This window comes from Camelina sativa, chromosome 4 (assembly GCF_000633955.1).
Source record: "Camelina sativa cultivar DH55 chromosome 4, Cs, whole genome shotgun sequence".
In the NCBI taxonomy this organism is placed as follows: Eukaryota; Viridiplantae; Streptophyta; class Magnoliopsida; order Brassicales; family Brassicaceae; genus Camelina; species Camelina sativa.
In genome coordinates this window covers 27125791-27152328 of record NC_025688.1, presented here as the reverse complement: position 1 = coordinate 27152328, position 26538 = coordinate 27125791, and the positions used below count along the sequence as shown (strand labels likewise).

At 37.1% G+C, this 26538-nt stretch overlaps 5 protein-coding genes, 2 long non-coding RNA genes and 1 pseudogene across 18 annotated transcripts in view; 6 read left to right on the top strand and 2 right to left on the bottom strand.

Moving 5' to 3' along the window:
* Positions 1407 to 6523, top strand: LOC104782748 (annotated as a pseudogene).
* Positions 6698 to 10609, bottom strand: LOC104782749 (spindle pole body component 110-like). 2 transcript variants are annotated; one of them, XR_767062.2, is made up of 7 exons: positions 10401 to 10609; positions 8483 to 10129; positions 8277 to 8387; positions 8081 to 8176; positions 7314 to 7991; positions 6969 to 7231; positions 6698 to 6893 (listed from the first exon to the last, which is right to left on the bottom strand). XR_767062.2 is itself a non-coding variant. In XM_010507763.2 (6 exons), the coding sequence occupies exons 1-5, from the start codon at positions 10464 to 10466 to the stop codon at positions 7326 to 7328; spliced, it is 2586 nt and encodes an 861-aa protein (XP_010506065.1). In that variant the 5' UTR covers positions 10467 to 10609; the 3' UTR covers positions 6961 to 7231; positions 7314 to 7325. The 2 variants fall into 2 exon arrangements, 1 of the variants encoding a protein (XP_010506065.1); XM_010507763.2 differs by lacking the exon at positions 6698 to 6893 and having other exon boundaries at positions 6961 to 7231.
* Positions 10770 to 15822, top strand: LOC104782750. Of its 10 annotated transcripts, none has more exons than XR_767065.2 (13): positions 10770 to 10863; positions 11349 to 11430; positions 11616 to 11738; positions 11832 to 12134; positions 12491 to 12566; positions 12726 to 12734; positions 12929 to 13106; positions 13196 to 13289; positions 13723 to 13817; positions 13931 to 13994; positions 14778 to 14867; positions 14979 to 15200; positions 15518 to 15822. It is a non-coding gene; the product is annotated as an uncharacterized LOC104782750 (long non-coding RNA). The 10 variants fall into 10 exon arrangements; XR_767066.2 differs by having other exon boundaries at positions 12708 to 12734; XR_767071.2 differs by lacking the exon at positions 12726 to 12734 and having other exon boundaries at positions 13196 to 13258; positions 13723 to 13806.
* Positions 15671 to 17756, bottom strand: LOC104782751. Of its 2 annotated transcripts, none has more exons than XM_010507765.2 (7): positions 17573 to 17756; positions 17213 to 17392; positions 16853 to 17032; positions 16493 to 16672; positions 16133 to 16312; positions 15949 to 16047; positions 15671 to 15859 (listed from the first exon to the last, which is right to left on the bottom strand). In XM_010507765.2, exons 1-7 carry the CDS (start codon positions 17633 to 17635, stop codon positions 15824 to 15826), a joined length of 918 nt encoding a protein of 305 aa, XP_010506067.1. In that variant the 5' UTR covers positions 17636 to 17756; the 3' UTR covers positions 15671 to 15823. The 2 variants fall into 2 exon arrangements, with proteins under 2 accessions (XP_010506067.1, XP_010506066.1); XM_010507764.2 differs by having other exon boundaries at positions 15673 to 15864.
* On the top strand, positions 18429 to 19062 carry LOC104782747. Its single transcript, XR_767061.2, has 2 exons — positions 18429 to 18560; positions 18671 to 19062. It is a non-coding gene; the product is annotated as an uncharacterized LOC104782747 (long non-coding RNA).
* LOC104782744 (glucosidase 2 subunit beta-like) lies at positions 19725 to 21181 on the top strand. The gene is made up of 5 exons (XM_010507760.2): positions 19725 to 20058; positions 20147 to 20260; positions 20508 to 20603; positions 20681 to 20875; positions 20964 to 21181. Exons 1-5 carry the CDS (start codon positions 19968 to 19970, stop codon positions 21089 to 21091), a joined length of 624 nt encoding a protein of 207 aa, XP_010506062.1. The 5' UTR covers positions 19725 to 19967; the 3' UTR covers positions 21092 to 21181.
* LOC104784360 (glucosidase 2 subunit beta-like) lies at positions 21130 to 22505 on the top strand. The gene is made up of 5 exons (XM_010509398.2): positions 21130 to 21152; positions 21198 to 21337; positions 21585 to 21680; positions 21758 to 21952; positions 22041 to 22505. Exons 1-5 carry the CDS (start codon positions 21130 to 21132, stop codon positions 22166 to 22168), a joined length of 582 nt encoding a protein of 193 aa, XP_010507700.1. The 3' UTR covers positions 22169 to 22505.
* Positions 23448 to 26538, top strand: part of LOC104782746 (basic leucine zipper 34-like) — a gene marked incomplete at its 3' end in the record, with an annotated part of 5690 nt that continues 2599 nt past the window's right edge. Inside the window, exons 1-3 of the mRNA XM_019245035.1 lie at positions 23448 to 25241; positions 25440 to 25530; positions 25635 to 25761. Coding sequence (XP_019100580.1) covers positions 24646 to 25241; positions 25440 to 25530; positions 25635 to 25761 — 814 coding nt within the window. The remainder of the gene's footprint in view (positions 25242 to 25439; positions 25531 to 25634; positions 25762 to 26538) is intronic.

Here is a 26538-nt window from a genome sequence, read left to right as displayed (position 1 = left end):
AGCCAAGAAGGGATCTGTCTGAGTTTTGCCCTGTCTCTTCTATGGACATTCATGTGGCCTCCAAGTGCTTGAGCAGATCTAAACTCTCGCCTGCAGAAGGTGCAAATGTAGTTCTTGGGAGGCCATGGGATCAGCCCAGCTTCGTAATTCTTGTAGTGATTCATGATGACTCTGTTGTGATCACCATCAGTGTCTTCTTCTTCTTCTTCTTCTTCTCTGGTTGTGCTTCGGTTGCTGAAACTTGCCAAATGTGTCCTCTTCATATTCCCCAACAGACAGGTGATATGAATCTGGTGGTGAATGATGATGATACTCCCCTGCATGATATAAAGAAACATGTTATGTATAATAATGGTTTGTATAAACTAACTCATAAGTGAGAAAGAATAAGAGTGGAGGATGAGGAAAACCGTAGATATAGAGATGAGATATTTGAGTTTGAGTTTGCTGAGGATCTAAGGAAGAATAGCTACAGAGGAGTTACTGTGTGTTATATAGAGTCAAAGGGGAACAAAACAGAAGGTGGTCTTTTAACTTTGCTTGAGAGGGAGAGGTGCATTGTACGGATGATCATTTATTAGGGTTTAAGTCTGTTACATGTTTGGTCAGATATATTGGAGAATAATGAGTATAGCTATAGGCTATGCTCGATTAGATTTTATTGAGTGTAAATGATAAAAAAGAAATAAGAGAAAAAGGAAGAGACAAAGAGGTAGTTTCATGATTAAGAGGGAGAGAGAGAGAGGAATTGAATAGAGGCTACTTACTCATGATGCTCATGCCTGCAATGTGTCTGCTTATTACTATTATTAGAAGTTACTTGAGACCAATGTTATTGTGGTATGGGAACTCTGTGTTGCATTAATATTTTGTGTCAATATCTTGCAGGACACTTTGCCATTTCATTTTCATCATATTCCATCTTGGCTCCACAAATCTCTTCATTAACACATATATTACATGTATAGTAGATATGTACACCTATGTTGAATTTTCTGATATTGAGAGACGTATATATATGATCACATTATCATAGATTATTGCAGTGATGGTGGACTAAAAGAGTTGACTTTGACATCGAGTAGAAACTGTAAAGGAAAGAAACAAGGCTTGTGACTTTGAAACGACGTATTGATGTCCTTAGAAGTTATTGCACCTTATATCTACAATTAAGTACATTTGACACTGAACTAATTCATGCCAACTAGTTTACTGTGTATCAGTAAAACAGCTTGAAAGAAATGAAAAAACAGAGATATAATCACCAAGCCAAAATCTGTTAACAAAACCCCTAATAAAAGACTTATGGGTTGAATACTTTATATGAGAACACAATCTCTAAGACAATATTTTAGCTAGCTAGTCCATGATTTATTATCATTGTTTCCTCAAAGCATATAATCGTTGTATGTCTCAGTTCTAGTAAGGTTAGCAAGTATGTTAACTTAAAAACTGTCAAAAAATAAATCAAAAATATCAATTAGGGCACGTGTCATTGTTTAATTTCTCTCTCGTTATCTCCGACATTGAAACGAAGAACACAGATCGGAGAATCAATCAGAAGAAGAAATCTTAGAGAAATCGGAAGCTTCTCTCTTGTATTCGAGTTTGGTTCGGCGAAGTTTGTCAGGTCAAGGGTCAAGGAACTGGTAAATCTTTCGTCCTCTTTTTGTTTTTTTTGTTTTTTGCTTAAAAAATCAGTCTAATAATCCTTGTAGTCATCGAGTCCATGTTTCTATAATCTGGATTTGTTTGGTGGTTGTTCGATCTCGTAAGGTTTTGCGTCGATTTGGTTGATTGATTTGGATCCGAGATTAGGTATTTCTCAGTGATTTTAAAACCTGTAGAAATTGGATCGAATTAGGGAGTTTTGGAGAACACTATGCATAAATCTGTGGTTTCTTTCTAAGCTTGAGTAAAAGTTTGAAGATGCGAGCAACTCTTATTGTCTGATTTGTCATTTTTTATTCAGTTCTGTAGTGTGATTTACTTTGTGAAACTTTAAATCTGAGAAGGTGTGATTTGTTGCTGCAGGCATTCTACACACCATTGTCTTTCATCGTGAGCTTGGTCTTCTTATCCGCCCTAAAGATATTGATTTGGAGCTTTTTGAGATTACAAACGTAAGTTTTTATTTTTCTTTCTCTCCTCTATGGTTTTGTAGTTATGCTACCACAAACAGATGTTTTACGAGTTTAACCAAACGGTGAGTATGCTTTGATTTTGATGTATATAATAAACCCAACACTTGCATCATTTGACCAATTCCTGTTAACGATGGTGTAATCTACTGTGTTTCTAAAAATTCAATTCGGTCTCCCTTTATGCTTGTGATTTTGTTCAATCTGTGTAGCTAGCTGAAGAAGTTTAATGAGAGTTTGTGTTGCCAACGAATGCCGTTATTAGTCTATACAAGTCATGATCATCATTCTTGATATTAGTGAGAGATATAAGTTTTTGTTTCATTTCTCACTGTGTAAACTTATGCTACAGGGGATTTTAACAACTCTTTCTCAAAGCGATGGAGGTTATAAGTATGATTACGCTACTATTCCCTTTCTTGCTGAATTTTTAAAGGTATTTTCTTCTTCTTCTCTTAAAAGCTTGATATGACTGCTACTGGATTTTTTGCATGTCTTATGTAGCTGCTGGGTTTGTTTACTTTTTTCTGCAGCTGATCATTTCTGGTTTGTTTCTCTGGAGAGAGGTTCAGACATCTTCATCTACAACTTCAAGGATCACTACGGATTTGAAGAGCCGAGAGCAACAGCACCAACAAGCCGACATCAACTGAGTATTCAATCTTGTAGTCAGCCCCAACTTCAGGTCACTCTATGTCCTCTCCCCTCTGCTTCGACGATTCTTCTTCTTCTTCCTTTGTTACAACGATTTGATTTTTGCTTGAAGTTCAAGCTTCTTCTTCTTCCTTTGTTTAAAGCAAGTTTTTGAAAAAAGTTTAAGAACTTTTAATTAACAACTTTACCATTGGAGGTGAATTTTTAGCTTGTATCTTAGGAAAGTTTTTAGCTTTGAATATGCCCTTAATTAAATCGATTTTAGTAGTTGGTCTTTTCGATTTTTGGATTATTTCAATAACAATTTTTTTTTTCCGATTTTATGTGTTGAATGACATCTATAGCTTTGTTTTTATGTCTTATCCACAAGAATTTGGAAGACTTTATTATAGCTTTTTTCAATAATTTAAAATCTATATTTTTTTAAAAAAGAAATCATATAGTTAATGCATATTTATTGAATTTGGACATTCTAAAATTTTTGAATTTAGTTTTGGAAAAATCATAATAAACCCTATTAACTTTTGTTCAAAACTTTCCAAAAAAAAATCCTCACTTTAATTTATCAAACGCAGCGTTTCGGGAAAAGGAGACAAACCAAAGAGGGTCGCAATCGTCCTCCTCTGATGAATCCATCCATTGCTCTTCTTCGCTGTGTAACTTTGCCTTCTTCTTCTTCTTCATCGCGATAACTCCTGTTTCTTCATAACGATAAGATTCTACAGAACAATCGAATCCTTTCGGAAGTAAGTTATAATCTAGGGATTTCCTCTATTCGTTCGTGTTGTTATTTGGCTCTGTTAGGGGATTGTGATTTTGATCTAATCCGTTAGATCATCAAAGGGCTTTTGAGTATTTTGACCTCCGGGGTTCTATTTCTCGTTAGTATGTTTATGAAATTGAAGTTTGGAATATCGAATTGATAGTTTCTGCTTAGGATTTAAAGTGTATGCTCTCTGATAGTTTCTGATGGTCAATTTTGAAGCTATGGTGTATCCTTTCTTAGAAGTCTGGAATAATCCTTCTTCTTCTTAGTTTACTTGATATCATAGGGTTTGAAGAGTGTGAACTAGACTTAGCATTAAGTTTGATTATTGATTTGAAATACTAGTCTAGGATACTTTGATTCTTCGATTAGCTTTAGTTTACGGCTTTGTGTTGCTTCGTGTGTTGGATCAATAGATCATATGAATAGGATGCTAAGGTTTTAGATAGCGTTAGCTTATGAATATATTTTTTCAGAGGTTTGTTTGCTAGCTGTGGGGATTTCTCTCTGTCCACCATCAAACCTCCGTAGCGAGTAGTAGTACTGTCCAAGAGATCGAACCCGGCAGAAGGAAATGGAGTTGTTTTGGATCTCTGGTTGGTTAGGGAAGGCTCAAGGGGAGCTGGAGTTGTTGAAGCGTTAGTATGTTTGCTAGTTGATTTAGGTTGGACTGATGTGTAATCTGTTTGCTTTGTTGTTGTTTTGAACTCTTTTTTATCACTTTTCCATTAACTATTAGTTTTGGTTTGCTGTTTAAATAGCCAGAAACGGAGGAAGGAAAAACCAAGCGCCAATTTCTCAAATCTGAATCTTGATTTCCTGGAATACTCAATTGCGTTTGCTTTGGTTTTGAGGTAATTTGTTTGTTTCCTTCTTCATGAGAATCTGGATTTGGTTATTCTGTGGTCAGGTTTTAAGTTGATTTCTGAATTGGTTTGATCAGGAGAGGGAGATGTCAAACCATCCGAAGATGACATGTGTGTCTTCCGCGCATCAGAATTTGGAGGAGAAGCTAAGAGAACTTTAGGAGAAGTTCTGTCTTCTTCAGGCTGCTAGGAAAGAAGGGCGCCATGGTGACCTTGCTCTTTTGGAAGCCCAAATCTCTCAGAATCTTCGTGAGTGGCAAGCTGAACTCACTGCTCCTTCTCCAGAATCTTCTCTTCTGGTTCGTACTCCATTACTTGTACTTCTCAGCTGGTTTCTGTATATGACTAGAGATTAGCCTCGTTTGATGACAAATTTCCAGTTTTTTGTTTAATCTTGATTTGTGGGTGGAAATTTAGCTCTTTTGGTTTTTAACATCTGCAGGGTGAAGGTATTAGCCAATACCTTGAGGTGTTTGCTGAGTTTGCTCCTCTGTTGAAGTTAGACGAGGAGGATGATGCAACTAGTACGTTAAAGGAACATGCTGCACCAAAGCCTGAGCCTGAGGGTTTCGCTCAAACCTTGTGCCCTCCAGAATGGACATCTGATCATTTTAGTCAAAGTCCTTTCAACGGGAATTTCTCCTGTGGTGTTGAGGTTAGCTAGCTACAGTTTCTGCATTCAAGTTGTCTTCTGTATGCTTTTGCCTTAGCCTATTTAGCATTATTGTCTCTAGGTTCTGGATTGTTAGTTAGATTTTCCTGGACATTTGCAACACCATTGATTCCATATAAATTTTGATATTTTTTCATTCTTGTTTTTAATTTTGAATGTTTTTGCTAATGTACAAATTCACCTTTCCTATCTCAGGATGCTGGTAACAACACAGAAACACATGGCCAGCAACTCCATTATGCCTTTGAAGGGTTTGATTCAAGCATAAACACTGCTCCTGATTTCCATGATCAAAAACTCAGCAACCTGGATATAACTTCTCAGTATGATTATATATGCTCAGAAGTGCGTCAGGAACTCGATAACAGCCCTTCCATTAAGCTTGACTCTTCTGAAGAGATCGAAAACTTTGCTGAATTTACCACTCCATCAAGTGTCCGTGTGCCTCCATCTGCTTTTCTCGGACCCAAGTGTGCACTATGGGATTGCACAAGGCCTGCTCATGGCTCTGAGTGGTACCTGGATTACTGCAGTAACTACCATGCGACTCTAGCTCTGAATGAAGATTCGCCTGGCGCAACACCTGTCTTAAGGCCGGGGGGCATCAGTTTGAAAGATAATCTATTGATTGATGCCCTTCGTGCAAAGACTCAGGGTAAGAATGTTGGCATCCCAGTGTGTGAAGGAGCTGTTAACACAAAATGCCCATGGAATGCAGCAGGTGAGGGCATTGGAACATTTGTTCCACTGGAGCCGAATTTAGCTTCTCTCTCTTTTAGTTCTACCTCTTTGAAAACATAAGCCATATGTGAGTTTCTTATTTTTGTCTGACCCTTAATTTTTTGCAATTGCAGAGTTGTTTCATCTTGAACTGGTTGAAGGCGAAACGATTAGGGAGTGGCTCTTCTTTGACAAACCTAGAAGAGCATATGATAGCGGAAATCGAAAGCAAAGATCACTTCCAGATTACAGCGGACGAGGTTGGCATGAATCAAGAAAGCAACTGATGAAGGAACAAGAAGGCCAGAAGAGATCTTACTATATGGATCCACAACCTCCAGGTTCCTTCGAGTGGCATCTCTTTGAATACCAAATCAGTGAATCTGACGAAAAGATGGGACAGTTTAAAGTGGCTTCAGACAAGCCCTCTCCTCAATCTAACTCAAGACTCCTGCAACAATAGCTCCAAGTTGTCTCCGGCATCCTACAAAAAAGCCATCGTCATCTGTGTTTTTTTTTCTCTCTCTTTCTGACTGTATGATGAGGAGATAGGATCATCATTTTTGATTTGATGTATTGTGTTAATATGGACAAGTCTGGTCTTTGCCCTTTTTCTTTATAGAATCTGAGATGGGTTTGTAAATTTTTGCATTTTATTTTTTCTCCTCCGCAAGGAAGAATTTTGTAAACGAAGTTGTGTACTTATCCTTGATCTATAATTTGATGAGAAAACGAGTTTTTGCTCTGTTGAAATTAGGCTAGGAGAATGATGCAGCTAGTTCGTTATAGGAACATGCTGCACCAAAGCCTGAGCCTGAGGGTTTCGCTTAAAGCTTGTGCTCTTAGTCTCAATGAATCTGACAGCATGTGCGTTAAATTGAAGTAGGAAATGGAAAGAAGAGTCTAAGGGAAAGAGTCAAATAGGAAATGGAAAGAAGAGTCAAATTTTCAAGTATTCAAAGAGTCTAAAGTGACCAAAGTCACGTTTCTTCTTCTAATCACCTTCTGCTTCCTCCTCCTGCGAACACTCTCCACTTTATTTCTGATTACGCTTCTTCTTGCTCTTCTTCCTCCTGCGAACACTCTCCACATTAGTTCTGAAATGATTTATTATATTCAGAGTATCACACAAACATATAGAAATACACCTTCACAGAGCCAGAGATGGTAGAAGACCCACAGCGTCAAATTTGTCAAAGTTAATTTCTCTAATATACTGATGAAGACGCTGGTTCACTAAATTAAAACACTGACTAACTTCCTGAGTAGTTGTGACACCTGCTTTGATAGAAGAGATGATATGTCCTATCCATTTAAGTTTGTCGGAAGTGTTTTTCTTCAAATTAGTGGTAAGCTCCCGTAACAACCTACAACAAACCCTTTGACTTAGTGGTAGGTTATCCATATTAACCTGCCACCATGATCATGGTTAGTGTCAACAAATCATGGTATTTATAATGTAATGCTGCTAATAATATATTTCAGTATTTTACCTGAGAGCAGAGTCATGATACTGTAGAGGCATCATTGCAATCTAGAGCCCAACTGAAAGATTCTTCGTACTTTCCCTCTGAAATCCACTGTGATAGATCTTGTAAATTCTGAACAGAAGTTAAAATCTTTGACGGACGATCCTTTTGGCTATCAGCTAATTCATGGGTTAAGCTTTGAGCAGCTGACAAGGCAGATTCAAGCTGGGACAACTGTTCAGAGATGCTTTTGTTGCTTTCCTTAATCTTTGAGGAAAAAGATTCTTCAAGCTGACTTACTGCTTTCCCCACATCACTAAAGGCTTTTTTCCCCATCGCAGGACCAAGAGCAGCAAACCTCTCATTTATAGCTTTCCTAAACTTCGGATCAAACTCTGTGTTAAGAAATTCTGTCAGAGAAGTCTGCAGATTCTTCTGAGAACTATTGTAAAGCTCTCTCATCTGTTGCACTGTTTTTTGCTTTTGCTCATCCAGCTGCTGACTTACTGCTTTCCCCACATCACTAAAGGCTTTTTTCCCTATCGCAGGACCAATAGCAGCAAACCTCTCATTTATAGTTTTCCTAAACTTCGGATCAAACTCTGTGTTAAGAAATTCTGTCAGAGAAGTCTGCATATTCTTCTGAGAACTATTGTAAAGCTCTCTCATCTGTTGCACTGTTTTTTGCATTTTCTCATCCAGCTGCAATGTTATAAAGTATATATATAAATTTAGGAGATTCTTCTTTAGAGTAATATATGATAGAAGTTTCAAGACCACTTAATTCTCACCTTGTTCACTTTTTCTGTCAGTTTGTTGGAATTCTCCATCATCTGATGCATAGTGGTTTGTACCTTTTCATCTAGCTTTTTGTTAGAATCAACCATCTGCTCAGAGAGGAGGAACAATGTCATGTTAGGTATATAAAATCTGGAGATTCTTCTTTTAGGTAATATGATACTTGTTAGTTTCAAGATTGTATGTTACCTTGTTTATTGTTTCTGTCAGAAGTTTGTGCTCTGAATTGGTGAAATTCTTCATCATCTGCTGAATAGTCTTTTGAGCTTTGTCATCCTTGTTCTTAGAATCCACCACCAGCTGTTCAGAAAATTTTTTGAAAAGAACAACGTTATGATATATAAAAAATTAGGAGATTCTTCATTGCTAAGTAATATGATACTCGTTAGTTATACCTGTTTCATTGTTTCACTTATCGTTTCTAATATCTGATGAATTGAATCCCTGGGTTGACTTAAGCTCCCAGTCTGGTCATTTGAGGATGCAGAAGCAACAGCAGTAAACATTGGAGGCACTTGATGGTTCTCCTGTTCAAGATGTAGAGCCCGAGCTGAACATAACTTCTGGTAATCTTCTTTCACCTCGCTTTTCATTTTCTCCACAATCCTTTGATAGAGTGTGGTAGCTTCAATTTCATCCATATTGTAACACGTTTGCAATTCTTGAGTAATTTCCTCCAAAGTTGAGTAACCCTGGAAGTGTTTCAGCAAGACTTCCTGGATTGCTGTTTGTTCCTTGTTCTGTTGGACTTGAAATTTTAGTATTTGAAGGAACTGCAGAGCACTTTCAGCATCTTCCAAATTACTATCAGGAAGCAATGGAGGCACTATCTCATTCTGTGAATTCTCCTGGAGGTCTTCGTTGTGTGCAGATGCAAGAACTAATTTCTGATACTCTTCTCTCACCTTTATGTTCATTTTACTCTGAATTTGATGATAAAGGCTATTAGCTTCAGTTGCATCCAGATTCTCCTGTTTCAGTTCATCAGCAATTTTCTCCAAATTTGAGTAATGCTGGAAGCATTTCAGCAAGAATTCCTCGTATGCAGTTGTTTCCCTTTTCAGTTGGTTGTCGAGTGCTAATGTCTCAAGGAACTCTGCCAGAGTAGAAGCATCTTCCAACTTACGCTTCCGCTGTACACTTCTTTCACGATCACATTTAAGTTGACATAAACTCTGATACTCTGCTCCCACCTCTTTTTTCATCTTCATCATAGTACCGTCATATAGTTTAGTAGCTTGACGATGATCCATATACTGGCTCAATTCTTTAAGGGTTTCCTGTGAACTAGAGTAATCCTGTAAGCATTTAAGGAGAAGATCCAGGTGTGCAGCGGATTCCTTTCTCTGTTGGATTTGACCTGCTAAGATACCAATAAAGTCTCTCGCCGTACGCGCATCTTCCAACTTACATCGTCGTGCACTTGTTTCCCCAGAAGCAGAAGCAACCGTTGAGGATGTAGAATGTGAGGTAGCTGGAGACACTTGAGCAGCATCTGAACGTAATCTCCTGTATTCTTTTTTGACGTTGGTTCTCATTTTCATCATGTCACTGTAAATGAGTATACAGGCTTGAGTGTGATCCATAAGCTTGCTCAATTCGTCAAGTGTTTCTTCGAAAGTGGAGTACCTCTGGACACATTCCAGGAAAACTTGTTGGCATGAAACATTGTCCTTATTCTGCTGGCTCTGAGCTGCTAGCAGATCGAGAAATTCCCTAACACTAGTAGCATCTTCCAACTTACGCTGTTGTTGTGATCTTTCCTTAGCAGCAATTTTGCGTAATGCTTTATATTCGTTTCGCACCGTGGGTTTCATCACGGAAAACAACCCTTCATACATTGTTTCAGCAAGTTTTGAATCCATCCCATACGGTTTCAATTCTTCAACAGATTCCAGTTTCTTATAGTGATTTTTGAAACACCTCAACATGAGAAAAGACGCCATTATCTCGCTGTCCGTAGCCGTACCTTGTTTTCTATTGTCTTCTGTGAAAGCGGCCAAAAGTTCAATGAACTGGCTAACTGAAGTAGCATCTTCCATCTGGAAAAAAAAAAAAAAAAGCGATTGAAGATGTCATATAATTGATGATGCAAGATTAGAGTGACGAAGGTTTAAGATCTTATTCGATCGAAACTCAGATTATCACAACATCGAAGATATAGATTGGGGGAAATTAGTATGCGCATCTCCAAACAAAGCGATTGAAGAATGTTTCATGAAATCATTCGATCGAAACTCAGATTATCATCAGCAAACTATATTATCTATGAATCGATTAAGAAAAAATGAAATCTATCAATCTTCTTCTTACCTTTATCCCTGACGAAGAGGACGGAGGACCTTTGTTCGCTACTGTACTGTTTCTACTTGAAGCCATGGTTTAGGTGTCGAAAGCTTTAGAAGATCGAAGATCGAATCGAATTGTCTCTACCAGATCCAACTCCAGAACTCGATTCACGATCGAAGATCAAAGATGATGAGAATCGAAGATTGGAGAAGATGAGAGAGAGAGAGAGAGAGAGAGAGAGAGAGCTAACAAACTTTGGCGCTGCTAATTTGTTTTTCGAATTTTTGACGATTTTGTTTCTGAATTTCACTATCAGCGAAATAGGCTTTGATGGGCTTCTGGGCCAAACGAAAGAGAGAACTAAACAACGTCGGTCGGTCATTTTAAGTTTTTTATTTCTTTTCTTTTTATTTCTAATTTTTCCCCATTCCCTAAATTTGGGATCCGGCGGAGCAGTGACGGTGGTCGCGCTTCCTTCTTATTTCTGGTAAGTTAATACAGTTTCTGCTCGATTCTACTTGATTCGTGGTCCCATATCGAAGATTAGGCTTGATTATTTTATTGTTTGTAACAAGGAAGATATATATATATATATATATCCGAGTTCTGATTGCCGTGACGACGTGCTGTGCTATTGAGAGCGTAACTTCAACTTATTCCATATTTTGTTTTGATGAAACACATGAGTGATGAATTTCACATGTTCTCGCTTGAGTGTTAATTTAAACACTATTGAGGGCTTATGTTAGACATACGACTATTGCTATTTCGGAAACCTCTAGTTACTTTTACTGTCCTGTGTTTCACCCATTGACCTCCATAGTTGTATTTTCTGAGGAGGTACATGAATTTCTGATCAGCTGTCTTGAGTTGCCTTGAAATCGGTCAACCAGTGGTTGTTAGTAAGTCATATGCTCTCATTAATAATGTCTCTGAATTCATTTTTCTACCTCTTCCCTCTTCTGTTGTTAGGTATCCTTCTTCATTTTGTGTTGGAGACAGTCTTCTTCGGAATTACTACGGCAAAGTTGTTGGCATTTTGGGGTCACGTCAGGTTTATTTTCCAAACCTACTTACCTTTTCCAAGGCACTTTGCTACTACTACTACATAGAAACTATCATGGATACTAGCCTTCATATTCTTTATTTTTATGGATTGCATCAGGTATCCAGCTAATGGATGGCCTTGCAACTGATTTCCATGCCATCTTTCTCTTCTGAGTTGTCTCTTCCTTGCAGGTCATGCATGCATGCGTTACCGGTGTTATCCAGGATTATCAGTCCCATTCTTGCAAGTCCTACTTGGCCATCAGGCTCGGCTACTCCTGGTAACAAAGAAGGACGGACGAGGAAAATTCGCTGGTAAAACACTACTGTAAAACTCAAATCATTCAATGAAACCCTTATCAGTCTTTTTATCCCTGACTTACTATTGGCACTGCGCCACTTCTCTAGCCTTTACTGAAGCAACAAGGTGTTGGGCTCGAGGGCATTGCGAAAAGTTAGGGAGGATATTCCACCTCTGCTGCTTACTGTTGGTGGAAATTTGGTGGTCTTTTTTCTCTATTTTACTTTGTTATCCCTTTATTTAACACATATGACTATGGATATATCTATTTTGATATTTCATTATGCCAATGTATTTAGGTTTGGTACGTTTAAATCCAAGACTCCGTTGCCCATAGAAGATTATTGGAACGCTCTATTCAGGAGAAGACAATATTTCTTCTGTTGTTTGTTTGGAAATTAAAGCATTCAGTTAGTTTCTCTGTTTATAACTGCAAATGCAGTATTTATACTTTTACATATTGGCTACCTCATTAGTTCCTTCCTGGTATTTCCTTGTACACATTTTTTAAGGCTAAGCTCGAAGTTGGTTGTGGTTGTAGAGCTTTGTATCTTTCATTTAAGTACTGACATCAGTAAATGTTTCAAAATTATATTGTTACCTGATTCATATTTGCGAGCGCCTGCATTTTTAGCTCTCAATAGTATCGGTACTGCTGTTAACAGTGTAATTGTTATCTTATGTTAGCTCTATGAACATAATGATAATGGAGTTCAGAGCTTAATTAAGTTCAACCATCTAAAAGTCTGAGTTCTTCCTTATCCAGGAGGACCAAGATACATCAATTTTGACTGGCGAATAGTAATACAATGTCAAACTCGTTAAAAGGAAAACCTGTGCAGGTACAATGTTTTATTTTTACTGAAAGCAAGATGAATAGTTCTAGAAAGATGAATGTGTTTCTTTCAGCAGAGGTCAATCTTTATAAGGATAGTAAATGTGAATTTCTACTCTTTCTTTTAAATATGTCTGCCTGGATACAGCTTTCCTCTTAACTGCAGCGAAGTGAGGTATGCTTTGTTCTTTGTTCGAGCTGATAAGGCAATTTCATCTCTGTTACTTGTCGCCTTCATACATTTTTTGTTCATTTGTCTGGTGATTCTCTGTCAGTTTTGTGAACTATTTTTTCGTTCTTAACATTGGTTATCTCCTCGTTTCTTATACCCTACACCTTTGGGCGTAACCCAAGAGTTCATTTTCTCAGGTCCTCCCCAGGGAAAATGGTGTGCGGTACCCATGGAACTTCATCCTCAGCAAGTGCTTTGGGAGGAAGAAAAGTAACATCCACTATCGGGTTCCAGGTCTCGAAACTAATTTGTTCCCGGAGAATACAGAGGTCACTAAGGGTGTCTGGAAATGAGGCAATAAGAGCTGGATGGGAGGTATGTTCATATCCTATCTGAGAAAGAAAAATCCAATTAATGTATTTCAAAGCTGGACATTGAATTCACCTTCAATGTTTGCCCTGTAGGTGCATACAAGTTAGAAATCTGCATACAAATTGTTGTGCGGTTCATTCATTACGACTTACATTGTATGAGAACCATATACTTTTTTACTTCTGGGTATGTTTTTACTGTTTATTAAATATTCTCATCTTCTCTAACCTCATTTATAGTTGCTTGCTAGAATACCTTATCGAAATAGTAATTTTTCAGAAAATTTGTAGATTGAATATATTGCTGTTTTGGCTGTTTATTTGCGTCGTATTGCTGGGAATTTCCATCTGAATCTGCTTGTCCGAAAACAAATTATTTAGTATTGTTCAGTGAAGCTAATTTGGTCAAATTCATTTATGTAACGCATTTATGCACATATTTTATTCTGTTCCTGGCTTTATCATCTCTATTCTGTCTCTGATGAATCTTGGTCTCTACAATAACTTCATGAACATACCATGCATGCAATTTCAGTTTTCAGAACCAATTAAAAATAAAGTTGGAAAAAGATATTGCTAAACTTGATATTCTCATTCAATCTTGCTTCCATTGCTTGAAGGAGATAATGGAGCTGGCAAAAGCACAAGAATATCAATGCTTGTCGGCCTTCTTCGTCCAACGTCTGGAGATCCCCTTCTACATGGTAACTGTAAAGTAGGCTTTCTTCTTCTAGCATTACTATTATACTTTCTGTCTTTTTTTTGTTATGCTGTGTTATCCCTGTTTCTTGCGTTTTTGTATTTGACTATATCAATCTCTTTCTGTAGGATGAGATACGGAAAAAAATAGGTGTTCACCCTCAGCATGATAATCCTCTTTCCAGAACTGAAGGTAAGTGATATATCCCTTCTTTGTCTTGTTGTCTTATTCTAACTGTAGGAGAACAGAAAACTGTTACAAATTGTTCTAGGTGTTCACCCTCAGCATGATAATGCTTGCAATTCTGAGGGTGAAATGTACTCAAACCTTAGCTTTTGGGTCCTCTTAATCCGATATTCTAAGTGAGTAAACTGGCTCGTCGTTCATAGGCAATGGTAAAATGGTTCTTGGCTTCAATGAAAACCGTTATCTCTCTTATCTGTACAAATCCATTATTATCAGGTCATACATACTACACTCTTTAGATGTTAAAAAATGCACACTCAAACGAGTTTAGAAAAAAAGCATTCATTTTTTCGGAAGTAAGTTATAATCTAGGGCTTTACTCTATTCGTTCGTGTTGTTATTTCGCTCTGTTATGGGCTTAGATCATCCAAGGCTTTTGAGTATTTTGACCTCCTGGGTTCTATTTCTCGTTAGTATGTTTAGGAAATTGAAATTTGGTGCATTGAAATGATAGTTTCTGCTTAGGATTTTGAAGTGTATGCTCTCTGATGCGATTACAACTCTTAAATATGGTGCACACAACTATTGATGGTCAAATTTTAAAGCTATGGTGTATAGTTCTTAGGAGTCTGGATCATCCTTTTTCTTCTTAGTTGAGACCATAAAGTTTTAGGTCTTAGTTGATTTAGGTTGGACTGATGTGTAATCTGTTTGCTTTGTTGTTGTTTTGAATTTTGTTTAACACTTTCCATTAACTTATCAGTTTTGGTTTGTTGACTAAATTGCCAGAAACGGAGGAAGGAGAGACCAAGCGCCAGTTTCTCTAAACTGAATCTTGATTTCCTAAAATACTCGATTGCGTTTGCTTTGGTTTCTGAGGTAATGTGTTTGTTTCCTTCTTCATAAGATTTGTTTCCTTCTTCATGAGAATCGGGATTTAGGTGTTATGTGGTCACGTTTTTAAGTTGATTTTTGAATTGGTTTGATCAGGAGAGGGAGATGTCAAACCATCCGAAGATGACATGTGTGTCTTCGGCGCATCAGAATTTGGAGGAGAAGCTAAGAGAACTTCAGGAGAAGTTCTGTCATCTTCAGGCTGCTAGGAAAGAAGGGCGCCATGGTGACCTTACTCTTTTGGAAGCCCAAATCTCGCAGAATCTTCGTGAGTGGCAAGCTGAACTCACTGCTCCTTCTCCAGAATCTTCTCTTCTGGTTCGTACTCCATTACTTGTACTTCTCAGCTGGTTATATGACTAGAGATTAGCCTCGTTTGATGACAAATTAGCTAGCTACAGTTTCTGCTCCTTCTCCAGAATCTTCTTCTCTTCTGGTTCGTACTCCATTACCAAAACCTTGTACTTCTCAGCTGGTTTATGGGTTTTTTATTCTCTGAAAAAATGCTGAATCTGTAAGCTTTCTGCATGTGACGGGAGACTAGCCTCGTTTGATGAAATATTAGCAGTTTTTTTTTTTGTTTAATCTTGATTTGTTTGTGAAGATTTAGCTCTTTTGGTTTTTAACATGGGCAGGGTGAAGGTATTAGCCAATTCGTTGAGGAGTTTGCAGAAGCAACTAGTTCGTTATAGGAGCATGCTGCACCAAAGCCTGAGGGTTTGTACAAATCCATTATTATCAGGTCATACATACTACATTCTTTAGATGTTAAAAAATGCACACTCAAATGAGTATAGAAAAAAGCATCTCAGGCCTTAGATATGAAAACTTCATTCATGTTTTCTAAATTAGACTGAACTCTGTATCCAAAACTCCAAAAAAAATGAAGATGTGACAAAAAGAATACTTTTGAGTAAATCTACGACTCTTGAGTTTTCAATTTAGATAGACACTTTTCCTCGCATCCTTCCTCTGGTCTATTCTGCAGATACCCAAACCCAGAATATCAACACAAATCTTTGCATGTATATTTGTATTATAACCATCACGAATATATCAAGTATACCTTGGTAGCTGGGTGTTTGACCCCCCACCTCCTAAACATCCTAAGAATAGTAGCAGCGTCCGTTGTAATGGTCATTTCACCAATATCATCCATAAGCATCTGAAAAACACGATTAGACAAAAAATAAATATCTTGCAGGTTAAGAATAAAACTCGAAAACATAAAGCATTCGAATAGGGCATACCCGATCGAGTCCGACGGGACCAAGTGAGGTCTTAATATTTTTTGAAGCAGCCTGGCAAGCTGTCACGGGATTTCTTGTTATATCAAATACATTGGTAGCTGGTTCTTTGACCCCCCACCTCCTCAACATCCTAAGAACAGTAGCAGCGTCTATATCACCAAGAATATCATTGGTAAGCATCTGAAAGTGAAACACGATTGGACAAAAAAAATAAATACCTTGCAGGTTTAGAATAACAGTCGAAACACTTAGCCATAAAAGTACCAAATCCTAGCAGAGTACATATATAACGTGAATTGAGATGCAAATCAGAAACTAATAAAGTCCAAAAGAGTCGCAAAGCATTGGAATAGGGCATACCGGATCGAGTCCGACGGGACCAAGTGAGGTCTTAACATCATTTGAAGCAGCCTGGCAAGCTGTCACGGGATTTCTTGTTATATCAAATACATTGGTAGCTGGTTCTTTGACCCCCCACCTCCTCAACATCCTAAGAACAGTAGCAGCGTCTATATCACCAAGAATATCATTGGTAAGCATCTGAAAGTGAAACACGATTGGACAAAAAAAATAAATACCTTGCAGGTTTAGAATAACAGTCGAAACACTTAGCCATAAAAGTACCAAATCCTAGCAGAGTACATATATAACGTGAATTGAGATGCAAATCAGAAACTAATAAAGTCCAAAAGAGTCGCAAAGCATTGGAATAGGGCATACCGGATCGAGTCCGACGGGACCAAGTGAGGTCTTAACATCATTTGAAGCAGCCTGGCAAGCTGTCACGGGATTTCTTGTTATATCAAATACATTGGTAGCTGGTTCTTTGACCCCCCACCTCCTCAACATCCTAAGAACAGTAGCAGCGTCTATATCACCAAGAATATCATTGGTAAGCATCTGAAAGTGAAACACGATTGGACAAAAAAAATAAATACCTTGCAGGTTTAGAATAACAGTCGAAACACTTAGCCATAAAAGTACCAAATCCTAGCAGAGTACATATATAACGTGAATTGAGATGCAAATCAGAAACTAATAAAGTCCAAAAGAGTCGCAAAGCATTGGAATAGGGCATACCGGATCGAGTCCGACGGGACCAAGTGAGGTCTTAACATCATTTGAAGCAGCCTGGCAAGCTGTCACGGGATTTCTTGTTATATCAAATACATTGGTAGCTGGTTCTTTGACCCCCCACCTCCTCAACATCCTAAGAACAGTAGCAGCGTCTATATCACCAAGAATATCATTGGTAAGCATCTGAAAGTGAAACACGATTGGACAAAAAAAATAAATACCTTGCAGGTTTAGAATAACAGTCGAAACACTTAGCCATAAAAGTACCAAATCCTAGCAGAGTATATATATAACGTGAATTGAGATGCAAATCAGAAACTAATAAAGTCCAAAAGAGTCGCAAAGCATTGGAATAGGGCATACCCGATCGAGTCCGACGGGACCAAGTGAGGTCTTAACATCATTTGAAACATATTGGCCAGCCATCACGGCATATAGAGTTATCAAATCCGAGTTACTGCAGCAGAAATCTCCAAAAGAAGAGAGAGAAACAAATAAAACCCTAGCAGCTGTAGATCGAACAAATAATTTCCGATGGAAAATTACCACCGCTAAAAATAATTTTCCCAAATACTAGTCATAGTGAATAAATGGGCCTTTTGGGCTAAATGCAAATGCATTTAGCCATATAGCTCATAAAATCTCAAAAGTCCGTAAAACTGATAATTAGGGAACAAGCGCTGTTACGTACGCTCTATAGGCTTTCTAGGTTGCTCCTTTAGCTGTAGATGCGATTACTTGTCTTATAGCTTCGGAAAAGCCAGAGATTGTGGTGGATTTGCGTGATATCAAGATTCGTAAAAACACGGTTTATGATGATTGTCATATGGTGATGGAATGGTTTTAAATTTCACTCTACTCAAAGACATTGGGAGAACTACCTCGCTTATCATTCGTAGCCTCCGCCAGCTTGTACTATGTACTCTGTTTTTACACTAAATTTTTTTATTTACTTTCCTGTTTGGTTTTTGAATTCTCTGATGATTCTTTAAGCTGAATAAAACAAGTCGGTTGGTTTTAAGAATTCTAATTTTTATTTCTCCTCCATCGTGTCGTGTCTTGTTTAAAATGTTGTCTCGATCATCTACAAGCGTGTTCAATGAAACTTGAAACCAATATAAAAAGTTAAAAACCATTAATAATGCTCGTTGACTATTGTATAATTGGGCTTTACTGGGCCGTTCACTGAATTGGGCTATAAAAAGGGAGGTATCCGCTTCCTTCCTATGTTAAAACCCTAAATGCAAAGCAAATCAATTCAATAGAGAGAGAGAGAGTAATGGCGACAAATTCTGAAGCAGAGAAAACAGATGGAGGAGACTGTGTTACCACTACTACTACGAAGGCACAAGTAATTAATTCAAACAAAACTCGATTCTATACATTAGATTTTACATTCTATGTAATTCTCACTGATTGATTCACATACATTTTCTCGTATATATATATACTTATGAGCAGCAAAGTAGTCGCGTTTTGAGCATGGAAGAGGAGAAAATGAGAGATAGCTACTTGTTGTGTTGTGAGAATTTCTACACTCTTCCTGAGATGATCAATTACATGAAGGAGCATCACGGTGTAGAGCAGACCACTGTTACAAAAGTTTTCAGGGAACTCTTAAAAGGTACAAAAGCAGAAGCTTATCTGAGAGCATCACAGAAACGAAGTAAGACAAGAACAACTACTTGAACAGAGAGGCTGGGATGAATGGATGATGAGGGGGTGTGTAGATTAAGTATATTGTTTCAAATTCTTTGGTTTGGGTTTTGTAAGAAGTATACAATATTATGTATGTCATATTGTCAATCATCTTGGCTCTTCAAATCCAAAATCTAGTATCTTCTTTTGCTTCCGAGTATGGATTCGTTTTTCATATTCTTGAGGTCCAAAACATGAAGACTTGAACAAATGAATCCAAGGAGATTTTTTTTTTTAGTCTTGCTTGTCTATATTTTGTCCAAGTCAAATGATATTAGTGCTTTAGGTGCTATGGAATCAGATGCTTACTATAAGAGCTACTGAGTTGGATAGACTAGAGTTTGACCACATTGATAAGAGGCACCACAAGAGCTACTGAGTTGGATAGACTAGAGTTTGACCACATTGATAAGAGGCACCACAGAGCATCCGAGATATGTACACTTTATTGGTATACCCTCATAACAGTGTAAGCTATAAGAACTGTTAACTACAATTTTTCTGGTATATCTACTAGACATTTGGACTTGACAAAAAAGTTTATAAGCTCTAGCCAAAGTGATGGAAAGACAACGGTTACATCAGCCATGACAAAAGAATTGGAGGCATATACAACATAAAAAGCTCAACCCGCATTTTACAAAAAGGGACTTAGTCTAGAAAAGAGGGTATCGAAAGAATAAACAAGTCAACAAGCACACTTTTTTTTTTTTTTTTTTTNAGTCAACAAGCACACTTAAAACTACAAAATCCCAACTCTTTTGTGTTGTAGAAGTTCGTTGCTTCTTACAGTAGATTCATTCTTCATAAACTAGTTGAAGTCTTTCGGATTAGTTCTTTCACTTGTGGTTCAAATAATCTTAAACCCCCAAAGTCTAACATATTCTCAAAAGCCCAAATTTAATTAATAGTATCCAACTTCGATCTTAAGTCTTAACCGTACAAATCCTGTTGCTTTTGTGCTTTTTAGGCAACTGTGTTTGGTCCGATTAGAGAGGGACTCGAATTACTTAAGACGGCGTCGGTTTTGTCCAAATGCGAGTCAACTGAACACAACACGATGCTGCTGCAGTGCGTCGTGTTGTGTTCGTTACTCGCCTTCGTCGTCTCCGTCGCTTCGACCTCTCCCCTCGTTGGCGTTCACCCCTTAGGTTTACTTCTTCGATCACTCTCACTCTTTTATCTTTCTATCGATTAATCTCTGATTCTTTAGTTACTTTGTTCTTTGTTGTGAGGCAGATGAAAAGTATTTCGAATCAGATATTATCAGATGCAAAGATGGCTCCAAATCATTCCACAGAGACCGTCTCAACGACAACTTCTGCGATTGTCTCGACGGCACCGATGAGCCTGGTACTCCCTCCCCCTTCTCTTCCTCCAATCCATAGAGCCAAGATGAGACTTTAAATTCTTGCTCAGTTAAAGATCTTAGGAGAACAAGTATGAATCCATTGATCGGATCAGATTCTGTTTCACAACTTCAATTGTGAAAAATGTGTTTTTTTTTAGATGCATAATTAGAAAGTTTCTCAATTTCTACAGCTATGTAAATCTGATTAACTGATTGATTGCATCAATGTTTGTTACCCTTTTATTTCAGGGACTTCAGCATGTCCAAATGGCAAGTTCTACTGTAGGAACATAGGAAGTTCACCAAAGTTCGTTTACTCTTCTCGTGTAAACGATGGAATCTGTGGTTAGTAATACGTTTGCTGAATGATTCTCGTTTAAGCTCTCTCTTGGTGTATGATTATGTTATTGTTATGTCTTCAGATTGCTGTGATGGAAGTGATGAGTACGAAAGTAGCATTGGTTGTCCCAACACATGTGTAATGGGTGGTAATGTTAACTACATCTACAAACCTAGAACCAAACTTAAATCTGTCGACAGGAAACTCGGTTCTACTACTTCTTTAAAGGATTCTAATACCTTTGTGAATCTTCAGGACATGTTCAAGAATCTCCAAGGTTTGTCTTGTTTTTTTTCTTCTTCTAATGCTACATTTGTTTACTTCGATTGTCTAGCAAACCTTGTTGTTGTTGTTGTTGTGTCCAGGTATGAAGCTAGTCTTCGCACTTCAGCTGGTTTTGATTGGTTTCTTGCTGATCTTGTGGATGCTAAGGCGTCGTGCTCGGTCTAAGAGGAGACGCAAGAATCTACCTCTTATTAGATCAGCTAACTAACTTCTTTAAGTTTCTTGAAGCTTTTACAAGGAACCTTTATGCTAAAATCACATTTTCTCAAGTGTCATTATATATAGTTAGTTGAAACTGTATTAACTNTCTTTAGTTACTTTGTTCTTTGTTGTGAGGCAGATGAAAAGTATTTCGAATCAGATATTATCAGATGCAAAGATGGCTCCAAATCATTCCACAGAGACCGTCTCAACGACAACTTCTGCGATTGTCTCGACGGCACCGATGAGCCTGGTACTCCCTCCCCCTTCTCTTCCTCCAATCCATAGAGCCAAGATGAGACTTTAAATTCTTGCTCAGTTAAAGATCTTAGGAGAACAAGTATGAATCCATTGATCGGATCAGATTCTGTTTCACAACTTCAATTGTGAAAAATGTGTTTTTTTTTAGATGCATAATTAGAAAGTTTCTCAATTTCTACAGCTATGTAAATCTGATTAACTGATTGATTGCATCAATGTTTGTTACCCTTTTATTTCAGGGACTTCAGCATGTCCAAATGGCAAGTTCTACTGTAGGAACATAGGAAGTTCACCAAAGTTCGTTTACTCTTCTCGTGTAAACGATGGAATCTGTGGTTAGTAATACGTTTGCTGAATGATTCTCGTTTAAGCTCTCTCTTGGTGTATGATTATGTTATTGTTATGTCTTCAGATTGCTGTGATGGAAGTGATGAGTACGAAAGTAGCATTGGTTGTCCCAACACATGTGTAATGGGTGGTAATGTTAACTACATCTACAAACCTAGAACCAAACTTAAATCTGTCGACAGGAAACTCGGTTCTACTACTTCTTTAAAGGATTCTAATACCTTTGTGAATCTTCAGGACATGTTCAAGAATCTCCAAGGTTTGTCTTGTTTTTTTTCTTCTTCTAATGCTACATTTGTTTACTTCGATTGTCTAGCAAACCTTGTTGTTGTTGTTGTTGTGTCCAGGTATGAAGCTAGTCTTCGCACTTCAGCTGGTTTTGATTGGTTTCTTGCTGATCTTGTGGATGCTAAGGCGTCGTGCTCGGTCTAAGAGGAGACGCAAGAATCTACCTCTTATTAGATCAGCTAACTAACTTCTTTAAGTTTCTTGAAGCTTTTACAAGGAACCTTTATGCTAAAATCACATTTTCTCAAGTGTCATTATATATAGTTAGTTGAAACTGTATTAACTTTGGATCATAATTCTCTTGTTCGTCTTTACATCCTCATAAACCAAAGTAGGTACTGATGAGTTAATCACATCTAGATGATCTCATGATATGCATGTATTTTCTAGAAATGGAGATTATGTTAATTGATTGTATTTCATAGACTAGATTCAGGATGTAGATTATGTCATAGGTGTATCTGTAATATTCCCTCTTTGGCGTAAAATTAATGATCTTTCAAGACAGCAATCATGTTTGTAAACTTGAGGCTTTTCCCATAATTTAGTAACTCCACTCAGAGAGCTAGCCAAAGAAAACCCATGAATTACCAATCAGACGAGGTATTCTGTGGATGAACCTAGAGAATGTGTAATGTAGTTAAAAGGAACATAGAGTATGCTGTGTATAAGATAAAAGGCCTAACATTGTCTCCATGGTCTAGTAAAATTACCCGATTCAGGGATTAAGGACAGAGTAATTTTAGGATACCAGTGACAACCAAAGATGCAGGTGGAATGCAGTACAGTCCAGGTAACGCTATAATCTTCTCTATTGGTAACAAATCTTTCACTTTTTTTGAACTCCAACAACTTGGTTGATACGTGAGATACAAATATAATCTGAAATTGGGTCTCTTTTATCCATTGTTGTTCTTGTTCTTATATCTCTGCACTATTATAGAAACCAACCACCAAGTTATTTCTGTAACATTTATGCAGTGAATTAACTTTTGTGTTCTTTTTTTCAATCTTCTCAAGCTTTCAAGTAGTTAAAGATACTCTGTTTTCTTGCATATTTCAAGTAGTTAGAGCTTCTCTCTATTTCTTTTGCATACTATGAATTTAACCCTGGATGTTTAGATATAATACTATTAAACTATACAATTTTCGTATTTCATAATTTTCCCCTTAAGTTTGTTTTGTTTTATATTTTATCATTATAACATGAACATATATGTAAATGAGACCATGTCCAACACATTTAGAAGAACAGCTCATTAATATGTTCCATTATTTATTCCGGTATACTCCATTAAATACGGAAAAAAGTAGAAATACGAAACTATACGAGTGAAGAAAAGAAAGAAAAAAAGTTTGTCAAAGAAAAAAAGTGGCAAGTGTCCTACATGTGGGTGTGGTCTGGGACACAAAGCAAAATATAGAGAAAAAGAGAACACAAAACGAATCACATGGATTCACACACACTCACATCAACATTATTCTCGTCCTTCTTCTTTCTTTTTCTTTTCTTTTTTCTTCTTAATTTAACATTTCACTCACTCTCATCTCTTTCTTTCTCCATGCTCGTCCACTGCTCTTAGTTTTTTAGTTTCTGATCCTCTTCTCTTCAGTGTAGCATTGATTTTTTGGCATGTTATCAGTTATTACACAGTAACAAAGATAATCCATTAACACGGTAAAGGAAAGAAAGAGATCGATCGTTGTTATTAGTATATAATCCATTATCCGACTCATTTTCTATAGAGAACATTGGTATGCTAGTATAATAAACTCATGTAATTATTCATATGAAACATATCCATTCGCCAAGTTTGTTGCATTATTCATCGAAAACATAACTTAACATTTGATTATGTATTAATCTTCAGATAATTATATTTGTATTTTGTAAGCAATGAGAAAGAGACTACTACTACTACTATAAGCAAAGTTTTAAAAGAAGGGGGGTCACAAATACACGGCTTGCTTGATTCCTTCTACAAATCTCTTACATGGATTTTTTTTTTCTTTTTAAATCAAGGAAGAAAGAAAACAAAACCAGTGGAGGAGACTTTCCAGTAATACCGTTGAGAGACCTTAGCCTATCTTTCTAAAGACAGCTGTTTCATAGCTGTCCGATCTCAATCTCTCCCTCCATGTGACGACCCTACTTCAGACTCAGAGAGGGAGATAATAAACACTTTGATCACATCGAATTCATTATGTTCGTTCTTTCATCACATTTTTTACATAAGATATGAATCTCTCATCGCATGCACTCTCTCCTTTATTAATTCTCTCTTTTAATTTTTTATATACTTCTATTTATATAACTACCGTTTGTTAAACATAGCCATTTTGGTTACTCTTGTTCCGTTTTCTCCTTTCTTCCGCTCCTTCCTTTTTCTTTCTTGTGTGGTTTAGGAGACATTAATTGATCTCTCATTCCACTTCCCCATTTGTCTCAATTTCGTTTCTTTAATTTCCTTTGTCTTTCATCTAGGTTTTTAGTTTTCTGAATTTGGGTTTACGTTAGTGTTTATCTTGTCTTGTAATTAATTAACCAAGGTTTTTTTGTTTCCCCTTCCTAAATCTTGTAAATTCAGATTTGCTTTCTTTGGTAAACTTTGCGATCTCTCCTCTGATCTTGCCATTAGAGATAGATATAATTCTCTCTTTCAAATGGCACAACTACCTCCCAAAATCCCCAACATGACACCACATTGGCCTGATTTCTCATCCCAAAAGCTTTCTCCTTTCTCTACCCCAATCGCAACCGCTTCAGCCACTACAACCGCCGTACAAAACCCTTCATGGGTAGACGAATTCCTAGACTTCTCAGCGTCTCGCCGCGGCAACCACCGTCGTTCAATCAGCGACTCCATCACTTTTCTTGAAGCTCCAACCGTATCAGACCATGCCAGCATCGAAAACCACCACTTCGACAGGTTCGACGACGAACAGTTCATGTTGATGTTCACCGACGACGACAACCTTCATAAAACTCCTTCCCATATCAACAACGACAACAACAACATTTTAGGACCCACCGGATCTTCCTCAAACACGTCAACGCCGTCCAATAGCATCAACGACGACAAAAACGAACCACCTTCCAATCATGACATGACCAATAACTACAAGAACAACAACAATAACATTAATAACGATGAAGTCCAGAGCCAATGCAAGACGGAGCCAGATGATGGTACGGCTTCGACTAACAATTCAGGCAATAGCTCCGGCAACCGGATTCTTGATCCCAAAAGGGTTAAAAGGTAAAAATATATATATATATATATATATATATTCACGATCATGCATGCACGTACAAATATTAATTAACTGAGATTTGATTATGATGCACCAATGTTTTTTTTTTTATTACTGAAAATTAGCGTCAAAATTTTAACCATATAATTTGTTTTTAATTGTTAACGGAAATTAAAGATAAATATTTCTGAATGGTTCTACAGAATATTAGCAAATCGGCAATCAGCACAGAGATCAAGGGTTAGGAAACTGCAATACATATCAGAGCTTGAGCGCAGCGTCACTTCGTTGCAGGTACATTACATAAACACATTCATATCGTTTTAATCAATTCGAATAATTATGATGATCATTATGACCTAATTAAATCATTTTTATGCAAAATGTTGAAATTAAAGGCGGAAGTGTCAGTGTTATCGCCAAGAGTTGCGTTCTTGGATCATCAGCGTTTGCTTCTTAACGTCGACAACAGTGCTCTCAAGCAACGAATCGCTGCTTTATCTCAAGACAAGATTTTCAAAGACGGTAAGTTTTCTTTCTCTCTCTCTTATTCACTCTTTACCTATTAATTTTCTAAAATTATAAAACCACATTTTAAATATTCGAANAATATTAATTAACTGAGATTTGATTATGATGCACCAATGTTTTTTTTTTTATTACTGAAAATTAGCGTCAAAATTTTAACCATATAATTTGTTTTTAATTGTTAACGGAAATTAAAGATAAATATTTCTGAATGGTTCTACAGAATATTAGCAAATCGGCAATCAGCACAGAGATCAAGGGTTAGGAAACTGCAATACATATCAGAGCTTGAGCGCAGCGTCACTTCGTTGCAGGTACATTACATAAACACATTCATATCGTTTTAATCAATTCGAATAATTATGATGATCATTATGACCTAATTAAATCATTTTTATGCAAAATGTTGAAATTAAAGGCGGAAGTGTCAGTGTTATCGCCAAGAGTTGCGTTCTTGGATCATCAGCGTTTGCTTCTTAACGTCGACAACAGTGCTCTCAAGCAACGAATCGCTGCTTTATCTCAAGACAAGATTTTCAAAGACGGTAAGTTTTCTTTCTCTCTCTCTTATTCACTCTTTACCTATTAATTTTCTAAAATTATAAAACCACATTTTAAATATTCGAAGAATCTATATACTAAATATCAATACGAAAAATAATTCTTATTTCTCTGCATATACATAACTTTTGGATTAAATTCTCATGTAAATTTGTCGGGGAAATTATGGAATATATATATGTGTGTGTTTATAAGTTTTTTTTTTTTTTTTTT

Bases quoted from the DNA above. Each gene is read 5' to 3' on its own strand.
- LOC104782751 (XM_010507764.2), bottom strand. From the start codon at position 17,635: ATGGCTGGCCAATATGTTTCAAATGATGTTAAGACCTCACTTGGTCCC. The intron at 17,393-17,572 runs GTATGCCCTATT...TTTCACTTTCAG, and splicing joins GTCCCGTCGGACTCGATCGG to ATGCTTACCAATGATATTCT. The intron at 15,865-15,948 runs GTATACTTGATA...GGGTATCTGCAG, and splicing joins TCAAACACCCAGCTACCAAG to AATAGACCAGAGGAAGGATG.
- LOC104784360 (XM_010509398.2), top strand. From the start codon at position 21,130: ATGCTAAAATCACATTTTCTCAA. The intron at 21,338-21,584 runs GTACTCCCTCCC...CTTTTATTTCAG, and splicing joins CGACGGCACCGATGAGCCTG to GGACTTCAGCATGTCCAAAT. The intron at 21,953-22,040 runs GTTTGTCTTGTT...TGTTGTGTCCAG, and splicing joins CATGTTCAAGAATCTCCAAG to GTATGAAGCTAGTCTTCGCA.
- LOC104782749 (XM_010507763.2), bottom strand. From the start codon at position 10,466: ATGGCTTCAAGTAGAAACAGTACAGTAGCGAACAAAGGTCCTCCGTCC. The intron at 8,388-8,482 runs GTATAACTAACG...TTTTCTGAACAG, and splicing joins TAAGTGAAACAATGAAACAG to CTGGTGGTGGATTCTAAGAA. The intron at 7,992-8,080 runs GTGAGAATTAAG...ATAACATTGCAG, and splicing joins TGACAGAAAAAGTGAACAAG to CTGGATGAGAAAATGCAAAA.
- LOC104782744 (XM_010507760.2), top strand. From the start codon at position 19,968: ATGCTGCTGCAGTGCGTCGTGTTGTGTTCGTTACTCGCCTTCGTCGTC. The intron at 20,059-20,146 runs GTTTACTTCTTC...GTTGTGAGGCAG, and splicing joins CGTTGGCGTTCACCCCTTAG to ATGAAAAGTATTTCGAATCA. The intron at 20,261-20,507 runs GTACTCCCTCCC...CTTTTATTTCAG, and splicing joins CGACGGCACCGATGAGCCTG to GGACTTCAGCATGTCCAAAT.